Here is a 21,893-nt window from a genome sequence, read left to right as displayed (position 1 = left end):
AGCACACTCCCTTTCAACAATAAGGAACAAACACATAGACCCACATATGTGGAGGTACTCTCTTGTAATCTACCCAAACCTCCGTGGCCTCCTAAAAGCATCTCTCAGTGGCCCTGTGCACATTGAAAAAGACAGCACCTCACACAACAAATAACTCTGAAAACTGTAGTAGCCCAGCTTCCAGGCCCATAAGGCAAGACACCACACAGCCAAACATTCTAGTTATTGGGGATTCCATTGTAAGAAATACCGATGTCCCCCTTACCAAACTAAACAAGATCAACAGTGAGTTGTCTGTCTGGAGCCCAGATCTGCAATGCATGCACTTATTTAATCTACAAGTACCAGTATTACATGGTCTTAGTCCATGTGGGTGTTAATGACCCAAGATGTAACTCGCTGATTTATATGAAGAAAGACATGAGGGACCTGTCTGTGTCGCTGGCGGGTATGAATCTAGCCTTCCGTAGCATCATACCTTCACCTGTGATGATGCCACAGTGCCAGCAAAAAATGATTGACTTAATGGCTTAGTTTCTGCTGTCACAATAAGGGGATCCAATATCTGTCAGCCTGGAGAAACATGATCGGCAAACCACTATGCTTTGGCAGAGATGGTTTCCAGTTGTCACCACTTGGCTTCCGTATGCTGCCAAAACACACTGTCCTCATAGTGCCCTTTTTAGAAAATGCCAAGTTGTTAAACCCTCCAACATAAAAACCACTCGAGTTACCTAAAGGTACTGCTGCTCAATGATGGGAGTTTAAGTAAAAAAAAAAAAAAAAAAACGTGCACTTCGTGGAAGCACTCCTCACCCTGGAGGAAGCAGACATATGTGTAGTCATGGAAAGATGGTTCAGAACCCTGGAAAGCACCCCAGCTATCAAAGGCTATAGTGCTTTTCATACGTTTCAATCCCCCTCAGCTCAGGATAAAACAAAGGGGGGAGATGTCTGTGTTCATAAAGGCCAAGTACATTGCTAGACTGGTCCATGAACATGACTCGTTTGAGCTTCTCCATGCGCAACTAATCATGGATGCAACCCCCTATCATATCCTTGCTAGCTACAGATCCCCTAACACGAGTCTGGAAAACCATACCACCTATCTAAACCAACTGAGAGAGTTGTATGATCCATAATTCACTTGCTAAGAGGTTTTTGGACTCAAACTCCCTGGATCAAATAGATGACCCCCAACTAGAGGTACAAATATCCTAGACGCAGTATTCGTGGACATGGTGGGATACTGCTCCCTCCTGTGCATCAATTCCTCCCAGGTAAGGTCTGACCACAAAATAAACTCCTTTAGTATTAAAACTACCCTAGAACCCCAATCAAACTCCAAACCTGTTAACAACTTTGCTAAAGCCAATTACCTCAAATTATGTGACAGCTTATTAAACTTCCATACCCGGATGACACTGAGAGCTTCTCTGAGCTGCATACACAAGCACTGCATAACCACATTTGTAACTGCATACAGGAGGAAGTACCTGTCGGAGGCAAACCTGTGATTACTGGCAAAAAAAAAACACCCTGATGGATCCGTAGCATAAATAGGCTATTTAAAAAAAGAAAAAATCCTGTCCAAAGCCAAGAAGGAACAGACAAAATAGTGTAAAAAGATGCTCACCGGTCTAAACCAATCGGAGAGCTGGTTAAATCTGCCAAAACAAAGTGTGAGGTAAAGATAGCCTCCCAGATTAAAGCTAATCATAAGGCTTTTTTTTTTTAAATTATGTTCATAATCTCAGGAGAAACTCTCAACAATGTGCTGAGTTAATCATGAATGGAAACATACACACCCAGCCTGAAAGTACAGCAAACCTGCTGGCCAACAAGTTCAGTTCACCCCATCACCTCCTTCTACATCCAAAGAAATACCCACAACCATCCCCCTGCTGGTCATTTATGAGGGAACACGTCCTTTCTACGCATACTAAAACCAAAAAAATGGGACAAAGCCTGTCCAGAGGCAGGAGGACAGCAACAGTCATCCCTCTGCACAAGTAGGGGTCCATCAACTGACCCAGGGAACTGCATAGCCATAACCTTGACTAGCCTTATCTGTAAGGCCATGGAGAGAATTATCATGACCTGATAAATGACATAGGAAGTCTCAAAACACTAGACCAGACCAAAGTTGGTTTTGTCAAAGGGAGGTCTTGCCTGCTTAATCTGGTGGAATTCTAAGAGAAATTCACCAGGACCATGGATGAGGGTAAAGAGGTTCACACCACTTATCTAGTCCTGGCCAAAGCTTCTGACACAATCCCCCACTCAGAGATCATAGATAAACTTACTGAGTAAGCCCTACACTGTCAGATGGATAGCCATCTAGTTCATTGACCAAACGTATTTTTGTCTGGATAGGTGAAGACACTTCCAATAAGAAACCTATCACTAGCAGTATATCCCACAGAGCTCAGTGTTGGGACCCCTCCTGTTTGGTATATACTTTTCTAAAGTGAAGGCCAGTGTTTGGGACCTCTGGCTCATGAAGTGTGCTGATGACTGTAAGCTGGGAGCAGTCATTGAATTCCCAAATGATGCTGACATCTACAAACAGGCCTAAAAATGACAAACTACTGGTGTCAAAGCCATGGTCTAAAACTTAAACACTACAAAATGCGTAATCATACCCTTTGTTAAATCAGATATCCCTGCAGATTATAATGATAGCACACCCCTAAAAGTAGACCCAGTGGTGAGGAACTTAGGAATACAGATAGTAGCCTAAAGTTTGACCATCAAGTAGCTATGGTAGTGAGGAAATCCTTCTGTGTGGCTCAAGTTATAAGTAAAGGCATGGCACCAAGATCAAAGAAGTCCTTGTGCCATTGTACTCTGCCCTCATCCAGCTCATAATTGTACCTAACCAGACACTTGCACCAACTGGAATGTCCCCAGAGGTCTCTCACTAAAAAACTACAAAGCATAAGAAATATGTCTTATGCAGACTGACTGGCATTCTCTGATGCAGCTCTGATAAAAACGTTACAGTCCTGGGACCGTTCTTGTTTGGCATCTACTTCTCTGAAGTACAGGCCAACACTAAGGGACTCTGGCTAACAAAGTTTGCAGATGACTGCAAAATGGGAGCCTTTATTGAATCCCCAAATGATGTGGATACAGATGCTTGATGCCAGAGCCATGGGCTCAAGCTCAATGCCAAGAAATGTATAGTTATCCCCTTTGGGGAAAAAACATGTACCCGTGAATTACCACATAGGTGGCAGTACACTAAACACCATAAATGTGATAAGAGACTTAGGGACACAGGTGAACAGTGGTCTCACATTCAATAACCACATTGCCATAACAGTCAGGAAATCCTTCTATGTGGCACACCTCATCACTAAGGGCTTTCCATCCAGAAAAAAAGGAGGTCATTGTCTCACTGTACTCATCCCTCATTAGACCTATTATGGAATACAGCATCCCATTTGGTATGTACCTCTCAAGACATTTGCAACAACTGGAAAGGCCGCAGAAATACCTCACTAAAAGAATCACAGGCCTAAAGCAGATGCCCTATGCTGACTGCCTTAAACACCAGCTATACTCATATCGTCTACTCGGAGGCAATCTCTGCTTAACATACAAGGCCATGTCAAACCCAGAGCTGTTGGACATGCTACACTTAAAGAAATCCCAATCCCTCAGAGCCACATGCTCCAGGGATCTAAACATTGTCATCACAATAAACAGAACATGCTGGAGGGATAGATTCCTGACCAGAGACTCCCCATACACCGGAATAGACTGTCCATACATGTGAAGCGGAGCACCTTCTTGGCCCTCTTCAAAAGGAGCCTTGACGATTGGATGGGAGAAAGAAAATTCACCCCGAGGATCACATCAGTCGCCCTGCTAGACAGGGGTCTTGGGAAGTAAATAGTGTGGGAAGAAATAGCCAGGGAATTGTTATGGCTAGGCTTGTATAGGCCCTAGGGCCAGTAGCTTAGTACCGACCTATGAAATATTTACTCATGGTAAAACTTAACTGAATAATGCACAGAATTTCAAAAGATGAGCACATAGTTGCCATAGAATTGTTCTTGCAGTCTGTTAATACAGTAGTCAAGGTAGTCATCTGTAAAGTGACTGTGCTGTATAATCAGAGGTTTGATTCCCTCAGATGTTCTTCGTGTTTCACTTGCAGTCATTACATTAGGTTCTCTGCTTGCAGGTAGCCCTCAGTTAGCCTGATTAACAAAGTCTTGGGTCCTGCGTTGGTTGTTGTCCCTTTTTCCATGACATCAGGTCGTCAGGGGTATAAAACATGCAGCCAACTCCATTACATCAGTCTTTCTTGCCATGCGGTGCCCAAAGCAGAAGCAGTTCACAAGTGCCGGTTGGCTGACTCCTGAAATTTTCATTTTCGAGTTTCAGAACCGAAGTCTTCAACTAAAGCTACCCCATTGGGGAAACTTTTTCTTGCTCCTTACCGATGTCAGTAAAAGTTAATAATTGCATTATTTGTGGAAAGCAAATACCTCATAAAGATTTTAATTCGTACTGTATTCCTTGCCTAGTCCCTGACCATGATGTAGCTTGCTGTCGGTTTTGTGCTTTATTTAATCAGTGCTCTAGCCGTCGTCGGTATATTTTCGCCTCTAAATATTTCGGTTCTCGGTTTAATTATCCAGAAATGTGATCAGTTAGCCATCCGACTACTGGGATTCTGAAAAAAACGCAAAGATAAAGACAGAGACAGGCCACCGAGGCCCAAAACTGCGACGACGCTTCTCCTAAGCCAGTTGCTAGTCCACCGGTACTCTGTGAGGTGCTTTCGCAGCCCCTGATACCCGCTACTTCTGATTCGCAGGCCTCTACTGTGACCCATTCAGAGTCCAGTATGCCGCAAGATGTTTCAACTATGGAACCCAGCGGATGTCTATATCTTGGATGGGTCCAGAGCCACTGTGCAGGCACTGGCTTCTGAGGGTGTATTCAGGCCTACAGACTTGCATATTAAACCAACGCCTCCTTCTTTACTTGGGCCTAAATCTCGAACCATGCCTAAAAAACCAATGCCCAGACCACATGCTCAGGCCTCTGTGCCTAAAAAACAAATTTTGCACAAGGACTCCCCACAAACAAGCCTGGAAAGTGGATGCTCTGTCAGAAAAAAACTATCAGTCTCTGCCTTCCCCCCTCTGCCTCTGCTTTCCAAAGTACTACTAAAAATCAAACAGGACAAACCAAGGATGATTTTGATTGCTCCAGACAGGCTGCACCAACACTAGAACCCCCTCTTGCACAGTGTCTCACTGTTATCCCCATGGCACCTGCCTCAGACTCCTTCCCTGTTGTCTCAGCAGGAGAAACAGATTCTGCACCCTCAGCTTCTAACACTGAACCTTGCAGCCTGGCTAATTACATAATCTCTCCTTTACCATCCCTCAGTAAACCTGTGATGGATTTCATTTTAGAGGCAATGAGGCCTAGTACTAGAAAATCTTATGCTGAAAAATGGAAAAGATTCTGTGCCTGGAACCAATCTCAAGGGATGAGCACAACAGCACCCAATTTATCTCAGAGTTTACAATACTTAACTGAGATGCTTCACAAGGGCCTGTATTTTTCCTCCATTAAAATCCACGCCTCAGTCATTTCAGCTCATTTATAACACAGAACCTCCCCTGTTCTCTCATCCACTGCTCAAGCAGTTCCTCAGGGGGGTCAAAAATTTGAGACTACCCTGGAGAGCTCCAACCCAAGCCTGGGACCTTAACTTTGTTTTGGAGAAACTTACTCTACCTCCTTTTAGGCCAGCTGCTACTGCAGACTTAACATTTCTTTCTTGGAAAATGGCTTTCCTTTTAGCAATCACTTCAGCTAGAAGGGTATCTGAATTACAGGCCCTTATGGCTGTGGAGCCTTTCATCATCTTTCATGTGGACAGGGTGTCCCTCAGAACCAATCCATCCTTCATGCCCAAGGTGGTATCCAGTGCGGCTCTTAATCAGTCCATTAATTTGCCAACCTTCTTTCCCAATCCACAGAACAAAGGGGAACGGATACTGCATTCCTTGGATGTGCACAGACAACTTAGATTCTACTTGGACAGGACTAAACCTCAAAGGAAATCTGAACAACTGCTGGTGGCATTTGCTGCTGGGGCAGAGGGGATGGCTATTTCAAAGCAAACCATTTCTGAATGGATAGACCATTGCATTCATTTCTGCTATAAGCACCATGGAAAACCTATGCCCAGTGGGGATCAGACCTCACTCCACCAGGGCTGCATCTACCTCTGCCTCTACAGCGTTTCTCAGAGGTGTCCCTACCAGGGACATCCTAGAAGCTGCTACCTGGTGTTCTGTACATACTTTCACCAAGCATTATCATTTGCCAATTTTCTCTGAATCCAGAGCTGGCTTTGCCACTGCAGTCTTGCAGGGCCTTATAGCTGGTCCTAATGCTATCTAAATTCCACCTCCCAACCATAGCTTTGGGAATCTACCCAAATGTAATGACTGCAACATTGAAACACGAAGAACATAGTACAGTTGTGTACACTTACCATAAATGTAGATGTTCGAGTGTATTCACTGTTGCAGTCCTGGTTACCCTCCCTCCAGCCCCCTAAATTTTTTTGGCTATACCTCTACTTTCCTTTACTATGCTTAAAAGCCTTTTTGGTGTATTTGCTTTTTTGTTGGAGGTATATCTTGGTACTTTTATATTTTATTGCTTCCCATTAAGGGGGCACCTGACATCTGGGACAAGAAAAACTGATGTAATGGCGTCGGCTGCATATTTTATACCCCTGACGACTTGACATCATGGAAGAAGGGACAGCAATCGATGCAGGACCCAAGACTTTGTTAATCAGGCCAACTGAGGGCTACCTGCAAGCAAAAACCCTAATGTAATGATTACAACAGTGAATACACTCGAACATCTACATTTATGGTAAATGTACACAACTATACTTTTCTGCTTGCAAGCTGTGCCGCTTTACATAAGGAAAAGTACTACCAGACTGCTTCTGAGAAGAGTCAATTACACCTACTTGGCTTTAACAATAAAAAGGTAGTATTGTGGTACATTTCATTTGTTGCTTTTGAATTCATAGTAATTTAGTAACCAATGTAAAGTGAACATGGGGAAAACGGTCACTTTTTCAAGTGTTACGAAAATTGAGTTTTTACAGGAGAGGGAAGTGCCAACCCCCCCCCCCCCGAAGCACCCCATCTCCAAGTGTACTAATTCCAAGATTGCTCTTAACCTCAATGTTACACAAACTTCCATGTCCACCCCCCCCCCAGTGCTCTGCTGTCTCACTAACATAGTATTTTCAAAATGCATTTATGCACAAAAACTGAATCTCTAAAGTGAAATCTTGCCAAAGAAGTATGTATGCTTAACCTGTACAAATTGTTGGTTATAGAGGTACAAAGTGAATGCAGAGTTTTGCACAAGCTGTCTGTTGCCCCACCAGTTCCCTGCATAAAGGGGGCTTTGGCTTTTTCCAACCAACATGTTTTAGTAGATGTGACTGAAATATAGGTTCTTGAGCTCTGTCTATCCCAAAGAAATGATCAAACGAACCCTGTCTCTTAACTATACAGAGAAGAAAATGTTGTATCATGGTTCATAGGTAGGTACTAGGCTATCAGCCCTAGGGCCTATACAAGCCTAGCCAAAAAGGTACCCTGGCTTTCACCACCCAAGAAAATTATTTTCCTGTGCCCCTGTCGAGCAGAGCCACAGAGGTGATCCCTGGGGTGAATTTCCCATGCAATCATCAAGATTTTTCTTAGAGTGCTAATGAGGAGCTTTGTTTGATGTAGATACGTTTGTTCCAGAGTATGGGAATTCTCTGGGACAGGAATCTATCCCTCCAGCATGTTCTGTTTATTGTGGTGACAAGGTTTAGGTCCCTAGAGCGTGTAGCTCGAAGGGATTGGGATTTCTTTAAGTGGAGCATGTCCAACAGCTCTGGGTTTGACATAGCTTTGTATGTTGGGCAGAGATCGCCTCTGAGTAGGTGATGTGCGACGGAGTAAAGCTGGAGTTTTTTGAGACGGTCTACGTAGGGCATCTTTTTGAGTCCAGTAATCCTCTTTGTGAGGTATTTCTGTGGCCTTTCCCGTTGTAGATGTCTTGTGAGGTACATACTAAAAGGGGTATTGTACTCTATAATGGGTCTAATGAGTGACTAGTAGAGGGGAACAATGATCTCTTTTTTTTCTGGATGAGAAACCTTTTGTGATGAGGGGTGCCACGTAGAAGGATTGCCTGACTACTTTGGTGATGTGATTATCAAAGGAGAGACTACTGTCCACCTGCGTCCCAAAGTCTCTTATCACACTTTCGGTGTTAAGTAGACTACCACCTATGTGGCAGCTCATGGGTACAGAGTTTTTACCAAAGGGGACGACAATGCACTTTTTGGCATTGAGCTTATGGCCATGGCTTTGACACCAGGCATCTGTCTCAGTGAGGCCCTTTTGTAGGACATCCACATCGTTCGGAGTTTCAGTTATGGCTCCTAGTTTGCAGTCATCTGCGAACTTCATTAGCCAAAGACCTTCTGTGTTAGCCTGTACTTCAGAAAAGTAGATACCAAACAGGAGAGGACCTGGGACTGAACCCTGTGGTACTTCACTTGTCACTGATCTGAAGTCGGATTTGGAGTCTGCTACTTTCACGGTGTGGGTTCGGTCACTGAGCCAGTCGGCAACCCATCTTGTGACTTAGAGATTTATACCTAGTTTAGTGAGTTTTTCTATAATTCCAGAGTGGGGGATGGTGTCAAAAGCCTTGGCGAGATTTAGATAGGCTGTGTGAACCACCTTACCCTCGTCTACGGCTTTGGTGACTGCTTCAGAGAAGTCAGGTTTAGGAAACATGATCTGCCTTTTACAAACCTGAACTGGGTGGGGTCCAGAGTTTGGAGATTACCGATGTCTTTGTTTATAAGTTCTATAATGATACGTTCCATGGCCTTGCAGACCAGGCTCATTAGGCTAATGGGGCAGTAGCTCCTGGGGTCCGTGTATGTAAATAGACTGACTCATCAGAATGCACACACACAACCTCTTGGAATAAACTGAGCAAATAACTGATATCAAAACCATTGACTAAAAGTAAATGTGAAAGTATGCAATGCCATATTTCGGCAAGCATGACTCTCCTTGTAAAGTATCACAATGGCAACCCACCCCCTGAAATTGATTATTTAGGGATTTGAGAACCTGTGTTGGCAATAAACAGTCCTTTTGATCAACATGTATCCACTGTTGTAAGACATTTCTTTAACACAGCTTCTGTCTAAAGGTATTGCATGCAGATCCAGGGATGTAATCTCCCCATGTACTCTGCACTCCTTACCCCAATCACTGAGTATAATGCCTCTTTTGGTATGTACCGATCCAAACAGTTGTCAAACCTAGAATGGCCATAATACTTCTCGCTACAAAAAACAAAAAAAAAGGGGGGGGGCATAAGTTCATTAAAAAAAAACTATGCAGACCATCTGATAGCATTGTCCCTCTTCTCAGTATCGTACACAAAGTTGCATCTGCCTCATGTACAGAACTTCAGCGAGCCCATTTCTGTCAGATCTGTTCCACATTCGCAAGTACAGTGGTAGCATGAGTACCCATTCTAGGGTTCGCAATCTTTTTGTAAAATAGAACGTGTGTGGGGGGCAGTGTTGTATTCGAGAGTGCCACTCACTTCACATAAAGCCAAGTACTTCTCTTACATTCAATTACAATGTAATTTGGATGAATGGGTGGGTAAACCTTATATTCATCCCAGTCTAGCTGCCATGTCCCTCATGGATAAGAGAAACTTAAATGTCCCAACTTGTCCTTGTTCAGCCTATCTGCAGGTTATTTCATATGGAAAATACAAGGGCTAAAATTGTCCATGGGAATGTAAGGCTGGGTTTCTTCAGATACTCTTAAGATCACTAGCTGATAAAGGCCTATGGAGAAAGTATGTGTGGTAGATTGGTTTGAGTTTCTTGGAGTTGAGAGGGAAACTCACATTTTGTGAGTAGCGACATGATTGTTTGAAGAGATTTTTTCATGCAGTTTGGCAGAAAGTGGGGTAATTCATCTGCATAGAAGTGAATGTTGTGGTGTTTCAGCCACAGGAATAGATGCTTAAAGGCGGTTGTGGTTTCAATGATGGAACCGATCATAAATGGGAAGGCTGTTTTGACAGTTTGTATCCGTGGACTGTGCCAGACGGTATAGTAGAGGTCGAAAGTAATCATTTGGGATGATTTTGCCAGCCATGATCAATCCAAAATGAAGTTTTGTTTTATTCATTTAACTGGTAAGCTGACTGAACACAAGTGTCCCTTCTCACTGGACACCTGGGAGCAACTTCTGTTTTAAGTGATCTGTTCAGAGTGTGCAGCAGGAGGTGGAAGGAATCAAACCCTATATAAAAAGCAGCTTATTAATGACTCCGAAGTTTACTTTTCTCATTAAGTGCTGGGTGTGAAGGCCAGGATTCATACAGTCACAAGGTGTATGACTGCACTGATGCTGTGGAGCTGTATAATGCAGGCACCAAACAAAAAAAGGACAGCCAAGACCTGGTGAAAGTTGGTGTAAAGTCATGCAGAGTAATCCATACTGTGAATAAATATCACACGGCAGCTCCACAAACAAAAAAGCGCACTTTACAACAAATGAGTAACACAAGATAATAAATGGCACAACAAAGCAGAGTGAAACATGCAGGCCAGAAGAACAAACACCTGAAGTTGAATGCCAAGAACTTCCCTGGTACTAACAGTATGCTGAGGAGTAATATGATGGATACATGCTGCACTCTGTAATTAATTTAAACCATATAGAATGTAGGAAATGCATCAGTAGCCGAGTACAGAGGGACAGGTAGACAGTGTGGCGTGTCAGTGCAGCTGTGAACCCACACACTGCAGCATAGAACAGTACCAGGAGAGAGTTGCACCACAGTTGAGCACAGGACAAAATACATCTGTAGCTGTACAGAATTTGTGCAGTTCCATATGCATTAGGATCTACAAACCCAGCTCAGCGTAGAGAGCATGGTGACAAGTTCACACATCTTAGAGATGTGAAGTCACATGTGGAATAGTACATTGTTGAATGTGCTGTGGAACGCCACACATCACTGGCACTGTTAGTACAGGACAAACCGTGCAGATCTTGTGAGCCATGTAACTGGGTCATATTTATATTTGTTGACGATAGCAGTGCACTGATCAGTATTGACTAATTTCAGACTCAGCCCTGGTGAAATACAAAACATTTTGCAAACAAATACAGAAATGTAAGCAGTAATGGAGTAGTTCAGACTAATTACATAGAAATACTTATATATACATTCTAGTGGAAAAACTCAATGCACAGTCATGCAGAGTACAGTGTACAATATACCATAGTTTATCCAGAGGGTCAATCTTTAGTAAATTTTTGAGAGAGGAGAAGAGACTTAAAAAGGAGATAGGTTAGGTGATATGTAAGGAGCATTTGGCACAGATAGGTTAGGTGATATGTAAGGAGCATTTGGCACAGATAGGTTAGGTGATATGTAAGGAGCATTTGGCACAGATAGGTTAGGTGATATGTAAGGAGCATTTGGCACAGATAGGTTAGGTGATATGTAAGGAGCATTTGGCGCAGATAAAGAAGCGCTTTTTTGAGTTGCATTCTGAGTTTGGAATAAAGTGTTGATTTCTCTAATGTCAACTGGAAGAGCTTGACAAAACCTTGAGAGGAGACTGCACATGCACTGCTGTGGAGTTTGGTTCTAGGGGTAATGGGGATTGACATGGCATGTGAGTAGCATCTCAGAGTCTGTAGTTATAGGCATAAGATTTTGTATAGGTCAAATTGTGCACCCACAGGGAAGGCCATAAGTGTGTGGCTTAAAACCTCAGTAGACTCTCAGTTACAACAAAAGGCATGCAGTGGATAAAACCTCTTATAATGGTGGAGATGTAGCTGGTCTTTGCAATCTTTTTGTCTGGAAATGCATGCAGCGGAGTGGTAGAGTCTGTGCTGTAACGATGGTAAGCAAGTACCATAGGGACACAGTACTAGTTAGTCTGACCTTCAAAAGGTCTGTATTTGTAGTGAATTCTGTAGACACAGATATGCCACATGACATTTGACTATCTGTAGCTGTTAAAGGTGTATACCTCGGTTTGTAGTGCATGTGTGTATATATTATGTAAAATAGGATTCCTGCTGAAATTCTGCAGACCATAATTGTGGTGAGCAGTAATGGAACTGCATGTGTGAATATGCAGCACTACAGGGTACATATGAGATTGCAGGACCATAGTGCATTCTGCCTTTGCTGAGGTAGCACTGCTTCAGTTGTATAAGGAATGCAGAGCATGCAAAATGATTGAGCTGTGCAACTGCAAAGTTTGAAAGCCTGTCTTCAATTAAGGATGCATAATATTGAGTCTCACATTTTGATAGCATCTGCAAGTTCAAATTCTGCTTGCAGTTCATTTTTTTATTTTATGAACTCAAGATCAGCTTTTAGTACACCATCATCCATTTACCCCTTGAACCCCCTTTAGTTATCAATTCCAAGGCTGGAATTTAAGTTTCAGTTTTTAGTAGGCAGAAAAATCCCCAACAAGTCTTAATGCAGGGATTTTACCCCTTTTACCACATTTGGTAATTGCTTCTAATGTTGGTGTGATGCAGGGAAAAGTGAATTTCCCAAGTTTGTGCAGTTTCCCAGGAAGCTGCATTCACTGACTGTCAGAGGCACCGCATAATACTATCATGAAGTACTGCTTTACACTTGGTCTATCCATTTACTTTTCCACTTTTTTGTATCTATTTTGCGTGAACCTTCTCCAGTGTATAAGGCAAGGTATTCCTGTTGTCCTGTAAGATACAAGCTTATAAATTATATTTAGCATGAGCTTTTCAAAAAGAACTTTTTTTTACTATTGCATATCCAAGTGATATGTTCCATGCCTTTTTGAAGTAAGGGCTCATTTGAGAAAGGTCGAAAAGGGCAATGTTGCCACCACTCCCTGTGAGACAGGAAATACAAATGCCAGTAGGTAACGCGCAAATGTAATTTAAAATTAAAAGGGTTGTTCCATCACGCACTGTTTTTCTGATGAGGAACTCCAGAAACCATGTGAACTAGTTTCCAGAGTTTACGAAAATACAATATAGTTCACAAGAGGAGGCTGTGAATTCTGTTGCTTCTGTCCTTATCAAACATCACTGTTTCAGTAATTTTCCAGTATGCATCCCACCCCTCCAGATTATTTCCCCAAATTATGTTCCCACTGGCCACCAAGAGAGGAAATTACGTCCACCTGTTTCCTACAGTAGTTTCTTGTCTCTGTCGTCAGTCAGTTTCCTGGATCATGTTTGTCATCTCTTCTCTTGCACTGTCCTTGAGTTCCACGCACACACAATGTGCTCATTTTTTGAGCATTTATATGGCTTGTATTAGCTCATTTGTGTTAAAGGCTGCAACTGCCCTAAGATTTAATCTTCAGACATGTAATACAGATGTACTACATTATCATCCTTTAACATTTGCTGCTTCTAAGTGTGCCATTTTAAAAAGTTTTTTATAACTAGTTTTCAAATGCATATTCATACACGCAAACACAATTTTGTTGAAAATAGTTTCTTTTTATAGTGGAAAACAAAACTAAAAATCTTGCAAACAGAGAAATGTGATGAATGCACCACCATGGCTTGCATTAAAGTGTTGCACAGTGCTTTTTGACAGGACGTAATTACATCATTTTTGGCATAAGTACTAATTATGGTAAAACAAGCACATCTAAAGGATTGTAAAGTAATTGGGTCATTGCCAACCTGTTAAATTAAATGTCTGGCAAAAATTAAAAATCAGTTAGTTTTGCCAGACAAAGATGCTTGCTTTTTTGGAAGGTTGGCAATTGCCTAGTTTAACATTTTTTTTTTAGACATTCTAATTAGTGCTTGTCCAAGCAGTGATTGTATTGCATCCTGCCAGCACAGCACATTGTGCCTTCTGATGTCCTGCATTAAATACAGTCATAACACTTCCATATTCATGGTATGTTTTTAATGTAGCTTTAAGTCCTTTTTTTTTCTACAAAGCATCTGCATTTTTCTGTAGATGAGTATTCACCAGAAAGATGCATGTGAATACGATTGGGGAAAAAAAAAGTTTTGACCAATACTTGCTTGTGATTTTTAACATTCCAAAGCCCTTATGCACAGTTAAAAGTGCAAGGAGCTGACTTTTCTTTATTCTGAAAATGTTTATTGGTTCAAGCACATTAGCCTGCATTTCAATCATATGTCTTGGTATTGAAACTATAACTGATCAGTACTGCCAAGGCAGTAAGGGGTGTCAAAGGGAGAGCAAATTAGATATTGGAGATGGGAGTTAACCCAGGGGTACCATTGTAGGATATTTCAACAGTTGTATGCTAACCACCCCCACCCCAGAGTGACCCTGTTAATTCCAAAAAATCGTATGGCAACCATCATAATTGTTGCGCGATCATCTCTCTAGCTCTGCAGCTCGAGTGCCATTTGACCACAAGACTTTTGTGGGACCTATTTTTATGTCCTTAAACCATTACTGCCTTTTGGAGGCACCTAGGCACCTGAGCTTTTTTGGTATCAAGCTAAGTTTAGAAGTTTTCACCCTGGGTTTTCTAAATGTTTTTGCAGCACCATTTCCATAAAATTTGTGCAAAGGACATTTTGTTTGGATGGTGGATGATTGCGTAGAAATGGTTGAAACTTTTAGTTGAAAGTAAATTAGATGAAAAGTCCTTTAGTCAGCACTACACTGATGATCCAAAATATTTGTGTCGTTTAACATGGGAAGAATCGTAAAGGTTTTTTTTTTTTGAGGAGCTATGCCCCATGAACCCCCCCCCCCAGGGGGTTGGCCTTGGTCACTGTACATACCAACTCTGGAGTTGCAGTACATTGAAGCAAATTAAGTATATATTAAGTCACTAAATATTGGTTTGTCCTTACCTCCAACATAGTCTGATCTTGGAGATAAATATTTACGTACATGCATACTAATGTGTGTATATTTAGATATATGTATATGTTTTATTTTATTTATATATGTGCATTGTATTTTGTCATCTGTGTGTATGACTACCATCTGTTTAGTGAACAGGTGTGCAAAAGATCTCTGTTCTTGGGACTGGGAAATTTCCCTTTCCCCAGTTGTGTTGTATTGAGTTAATATGTATAATTAGCTGGGTTAATATGTATAATTAGCTGGGGTCTTGGGTACATAGCTCCCTACATGGAGGGGTGCAGGGGACTTATCCCCCTGCAAAAAATAGTTTGATTTTTTTTCCTTGTAAATTTTGTGCAGATGTTTTTTGGGCGCATGAGTAGATCTATGTTGACATTCACATTGTCAATTGTATTGTGTCATCTTTTGGAACATTAACATCTGTAAGTATATGTACTCCTCTAATGTTGAAAAACACTAAACAAAGAAAGCTTGACTTATGGAAAGCACAAAGTACCGATTCTCAAAACAAAATCCTACAAAAGAGTTCCCCCACATCCCCAAATTTAAATATACCAACTCCATGGTCACATCAACTGCACAAAGTTAGAAACATGTCAAAGTGCCAGTGGTATCAGACAAACCAAAAAAAGTATATGCTGCAACAAAAAATTTGTCAGTTGCTGAGAGTAGGGTAAAACACTTTGATTATAGTCCACAATCAAACAGTATAAGTAAGCGCTTTCGCAGTTGCCTGCTTCCTCAGACCTTAATACAAAGACAATTAACAAAGATGCATTTATACATTACTACAGCCAATGATATCAACTTAAATAATGAGGCAGATTCCTTTTCTTAAGAACAGGTTTTAAAGAGACAGCACTGTTTAGACCTGGAGGGGGCATATGCTTTAAAATCAGTTATCCACCTGAGCTCCACACATTCTGTTTTAAATTTTTAGTGCTACAAAAAATCCTAGAAAATTTAAGAGAAGGTGATGTGAGTAATGAAACAGAATGTGTGGAACTCAGGTGGATAATTGATTGTAAAACATATGCCCCTCCAGGTCTAAACAGTGCCGTCTCTTTAAAACCTGTTAAGAAAAGGAATCTGTCTCATTAATTAAGTTGATATCATTGGCTGTAGTAATGTATAAATGCATCTTGGTTAATTGTCTTTGCATTAAGGTCTGAGGAAGCCAGCAACTGCGAAAGGGCTTACCTATACTGTTTGATTGTGAACTATTAAAGAATTTAAAGTCTGTTACCCTACCCTCAGCAATTGACCACTTTTTTGTTGCAGCAAAGGTAGAAACACCTCTGACAGCAGGAATCATTGTCACCACATAGTAGAAGTAATACCAGCAGTGATTCTCTTAAAACAAACGCATCTACCTAATGACTTCTAACCATAGCAAATGACCAGCTAATGCCACTGCAACAAACTACACTGCTAAACACTACCTTTGGCATTTTAACCACTTGCTCAACTTTACCATTCCTACAAATAGGTATGCACTCTGTTTGTCTGCAAACTGTTCACCCTTCTAAACGTTCACACTTCCTGATTTACACCAGTGTGTGGGTATACTGTGTAGAAGAGAGCACCTTTTGTCAAATTTGTTTTGCAAGTAGCTGTTTAGTGCCCATTTCATCTTTTTGTGCTACAGTCCTGTTTTTGTGTTACATGAATGTAGCATTTAAACAGCTTTTTTTAATTGGTCATGTTTATGCAGCCATAAGTAAAAGGAATGGATTCACCCCCAACAAAACTGTTTATTTGTAATTTAATTTTCTTTTGATATGTTCTCTGACAGTACAGGAAGAAGTATGCAGCTTTAATTTTAGCCAGGAGGTTAAGTAGATGTTTCACTTCCTGCTGACTAAAATGAAATGCATAATTTTTAAGAAAGAGGTTATGATTTGCTTGGTTAAGTAATTAATTGGTGGGGGGGGTCTCTAGTTTAGGTTGTGAAGTTAATGTGTTTTGTTTGAATTGTGTTTCACCTCTTTTTGGTGATGTGGAGTGAGATGGTCTTAAATACACATTGTATGTGTTTCTGTGTGTGTGTGTGTGTGTGTGTGTGTGTGTGTGTAATATATATATATATATATATATATATATATATATATATGTGTATATATATATATATATATATATATATATATATATATATATATATAATACACACACGACTGTATATAAAATGTGGTAAATGTCTTTCAGTGGGGAGGGGAATAAATCTTCCACTAAACGTTTTCACCATTTATATTAAGACATTCTGTCAATCAGCCAAGTGGCATTCAGTCATGCAATTCATACAAATGACAGAGACTTTTTTTATTTGTGTGTGTGTGTGTGTGTGTGTGTGTGTGTGTGTGTGTGTGTGTGTGTGTGTGTGTGTGTGTGTGTGTGTGTGTGTGTGTAATGTTTTATTCTTTTGCTTAGTAATGAGTCTGCCAAGTCTGGAATTGAACCTCATCATAAGTTGTGTGGTAAGTACAGAAATGTAAATTGCATCTGCAATAGATAGGAGTAAAACTCTTCTTAGATAGGAGTAAAAATACAGATCTTAAAAAGGTACACTTCTGGTCTCTAATGTCAGTTTCTTCTTTTGTTTCTTTTCTTTAGATTTCTTTGGGAAGTTGTAAGCCATAGAAAAGGAAGGAAAATGCCAATCTTGAAGCAGTCGGGAAGCACACATGGGAAGAAACGCATCCGTCCAGATATCACCCGTGAGATGATCAGTGCACCATTAGGAGATTTCCGGCACACTATGCATGTGGGTCGGGGAGGAGATGTCTTTGGAGACACTTCATTTCTCAGTAACCATGGCCCATCCACGGTGAGCAGTCCTGATAAAAGCCCTGCTGCTAATGAGCGAGGAGATCATTGGCAGATGGAGAACCTTTCTTCTTCACATCCCCATATCAATGAGGAAAGGGCATCTTTCACAAGGGATGAAATTCATTCTGTAAACATTTCCAAGTCCCTCAGTCAGTTGTCTGACCAAAGTGGGCAGTCATCTGGACTGGGGTCTGGATCTAGTCCAACAAAGTCAAACTCCTCTGCCTGTGGATTGGAGGACAGCTTAGTTGGCTGGCGCCAAGGAAATGGAGATGCCTGTGATCTGGATTTAGCTCCTACTCCTCCTTCCAATGCTGGTCTGAAGCATGCAGAGTCTATCTTGTCTTTTCACCTTGATCTTGGGCCCTCTTTGCTGGACGATGTTCTGGGTGTCATGGAAAAAAGCAAACGAGAAAGTGAGGATGAGGGTCTTGGTTTAGAGAAAGATCAGAGTTCGAGCAAAATGTCTGACTTCATGTTGTGGCAAACTGTCACCAATGGGAAGGTGGAAGTCAATGGAGTATCCTACCAAGATGAACGAGTGAAGGACTCCACTTCTAGCACCACATCTGGGACCCTAGAAGAAAATCGATCCCTCTCTGATGAGGACAGTAATGAAGAGGAGAAGCACTCTGTTTATGAAGGAGTTCAGGAGAGTTCCATTAGGAAGAACACCATTGAAAACCACCAATTAGAATCGGAGGAGGAGGAGGAGGAGGAAAAGGGGCAAGGGTACACATTTGATGATGAATTAGATGATGGCGATGATGATGAAATTGGACTATAATGCCTTGCATTTAGACAAAAGAACAGAGTAGAAAACTAAGAGATTTGTGAAACTGGAGCAGATGGCATTTTCGAATGGAAGCTGACCAAAACTTTAAAATGCCTTTTGGACTCCTTTTTTATCTTTATTTTTGCTTTCCATATAGATTTTTAAAGAGCCAAAACTATAGGAATTATTTTCAGAGGTATTTTTATTTGACATTATCATGAGTAATGTTTCTATGCTGTAAATTTTATTTGTACAGAATAGCTAAAATAGATTATAGGTCTCAAAATTTTGAGTCGTGTAGTAAAGAATAACAACCTGATAGTACAGTGATGGTACAGTGTTGGTCAGGCAGGTAGGATTCTGTATATTGCTTGTAGTACTGGGGTCAAACAGCTGATAAGCTGAGCTATGCAGGGGAAAATGTAATTTCTGTCAAGTACCTGTGCCAAATGTCTGCCCAGAAAGTACCAGTGTTATTGTCTGGGATAGTCATCCCCACCAGAAAAAAAAAGCTGCTTGTAGTATGGCATTGGTGTGGGGACAGGTGCCTTCTGTGCAGCAAATGACCATCATTTGCTCATTGTCTTTATGCAGATGCTGTTAAGATGGTTAAGTCTTCTCTCTCCTATTTAATGCATCTCTTTAGCTCATGGCAGCTGTCTTTAAGTGGAGGGGGAGTACTGAAGTAGTGATGGAAATCAAAATGAAAATAAGAAGAAGGCAGTTATTTTTGCAGTGATCTTCCTTCAGTTTGGACTAAGTCAGTTTCTTTGCTTTGAACTGTGTCTGCTGTGATGTGAGGTTTACTGTAGTAAATGCACATTTGTAGAACTTTGGTCTAGGCCAAATTACTCAGGAGGGGTACACTACATAACCGAGTCCTGAACTATTAAGTGGAACACTAGAATAGTGGGGGTATGGGAATATCTTTGCTGTTCCCAAAGTTTTCTGAAATAATGGTCTTGTACCCCTCATATCAGACAGAACAAGCCCCCTATGTCAGAAGAAGCAATGCCAAGCACAACATAACATAGAAGTGACATGTTAAATGTTCCTATTTTGTTTCATATGTTTCTGTCTGCCCTAAAAAAACAGCTTGTTAATGTACTTTATCTGGCAAAGGTTTAGATGCCTGTAGCACCATGTAGTTTGGCTTGTGCAGAAAAGTCCCACAGCATTTTTTGCTGTTTAGCTGCAGTCTGTCATTATTTCACCTACAGCTATGTGGTATAGCTGTACTATCATAATTTGTAAGTCCTTTCATTTTATCTGGGGTGACTTTGTTGGTATTTATTTCTTATTTCTGTCCAAACAACTCCATGTTTGTCCTCTTACTGTTGTGAATCAGGTAGCCAATAAATATGTTTTTTTTTGTCACTGTCAAAAGCTGGTTTGACCATATATTTGAAACCAGCATGTCTTAACTTCACACGTATTCTGAAAACTGAAGGAACAAACAAGAAACAAAATCTCTGGAAAATCTGTTTCATTGTTTATTTTCTCAAGAAAGCACTTTACAGCTGACATCACATTCATGTGTGTTTAAAGAGTGGTAGCAGTGACTATGGACTAAACCGAAAGAAGTAACTGTCCTGATACTAATATTTGCAGAAAACAGAAAGTGGCTTGGTTAATGCAAAGTAATGCTGAAGATGGTCATAGTCCTGTCAGAAGAGGTGGCAATAAGGAAAATGCTTGAAAAGCCAAATTGGGATTGGTAATTATTGATGGAGAAGTCTAATTGTGATATGGTAATGTATTATTAGAAAAGTAAAAACTGGGAAGCAGTAATGTATTGATAAAAGGGTAGTGCAAGAGAAGCTGACTGCTGGGGACTTGGCTAGTTGCTACACACAAAACAAAAATATAGAGAGCAAAAATTCTTTGGATGACAGAAGTTTTATCACCCCTGTAAACTATAAACTGCAGACTCTTTCCAGAACAGATTGGCTGTCACTGACGCCAAAACGTTTCCACCCTCATGTTCTGCAAAAGTTGTAAGAGCCAGAGAGGCACATGTACAATGTATGAGTGATTTGGTCCAAAATTAATAGCTTCTATCAAAATGCCTTTGGTGAAAGATTTACATGCATAGCTAGAAAAGCAATACTTTTCACAGACTGAGCTCCACAACCTGTCCTAGAGCAGAGTCTGAAAACAATAGAATGTTTTAGAATGTTTCACATCATGCAGAAATTGTTAATGCAGTTAGTGCACTGTTACACAATAAAATGTGCTTGTCCATATGTTTTTGGGAAAATTAATACATTACATTCTGAAAAGTGTCAGTATCCATGTTCAATTCATAGCTTTTTTTTCAATATTTTAATGTCTTAGGTTGTTTTGTATTTGGGAGATGTACAGTACAAAATTTAAGTCTGAGAAGCAAAATAAAAGTTACCTTGTAGCTAATTTTAGCATACATTTCAGCCCGAATAAAAAAAAAAGGGAGTACAATTACTGATGTTTGGATGCAAAGTATAATGTGCACGTTTGTGAGCGCAGGAATTAAAGTATTTGCTACAATGCCTTGTTAAGTTGGGGCCCACTTATTTTGGACGTTAAGTGGGTGTATGAAAACGAATGAGCATTTACTTCATCTTCATTGCAAGTCTCAGTAAGTGCCTTTTGGTATTATTAAATAGTTGTGTAGATGTTTAATTCGTTCTATACATATTTTTATAACTTTCTTTGTATAAAACAATTTAACTCAGTGTCTTAATGTATATTGTCATTTTAGCACAAACCTGTATTATATAAAGCTTTCTCACCATTTCGAATGCTGCGTTTCTTCATTATTTTTGGTGCCACAAACTATCCTCATGCTTGCTTGCATCATGGGTGGGGCCAGTATTTGTTTTATTACAACATGTCTAGTGAACACATTCACTGATATTTTGAAAATAAGTACAGAATGACTGTAAATATGAATTGTGTATAATTTCCTTTCAAGCACAGAAAAAACTGTCCGTTACCATGTAAACATTCTAGGATTGTTTCACCAATTTATACATTTTCTTTCATATATGGGCATTGGAGCATGTGCCATCTACCATTTTGATGCTTTTTTGAATTCTTCCCAGTACTGTTGCTGGACCAAATGGTATTTAGTAACGCTACGTCCTTTCAGAAAGAAAAAATACTTACAAAACTTTAATAGGCTATCCACAGCAAGACAACACAGTCATAGGTATCACACGGTTTGTTTAGCAAAGTGCCCAAGTGCTGTTGCATACTGCCCATGGGATAATAAATGGCATGTTGTGTTTTTCTTCAC

General features: G+C 40.7%; 1 protein-coding gene across 4 annotated transcripts in view; it reads left to right on the top strand.

Moving 5' to 3' along the window:
- Positions 1-21,396, top strand: part of CDC42EP5 (CDC42 effector protein 5) — a 141,362-nt gene extending 119,966 nt beyond the window's left edge. For all 4 annotated transcript variants that reach the window (XM_044081607.1, XM_044081601.1, XM_044081614.1 and 1 more), the window contains one exon: positions 17,626-21,396. In XM_044081607.1, the coding sequence (XP_043937542.1) occupies positions 17,666-18,628 (963 nt within the window). In that variant the 5' untranslated portion in view covers positions 17,626-17,665 and the 3' untranslated portion in view covers positions 18,629-21,396. The remainder of the gene's footprint in view (positions 1-17,625) is intronic.
- The last annotated feature ends 497 nt before the right edge of the window (positions 21,397-21,893 follow it).

The sequence above is a fragment of the Protopterus annectens genome, chromosome 1.part1 (assembly GCF_019279795.1).
Source record: "Protopterus annectens isolate FY-2018-M chromosome 1.part1, PAN1.0, whole genome shotgun sequence".
Taxonomy (NCBI): domain Eukaryota; kingdom Metazoa; phylum Chordata; order Ceratodontiformes; family Protopteridae; genus Protopterus; species Protopterus annectens.
Note: the sequence above shows the minus strand (reverse complement) of the source record. Positions and strands in the feature narration are given on the sequence as shown.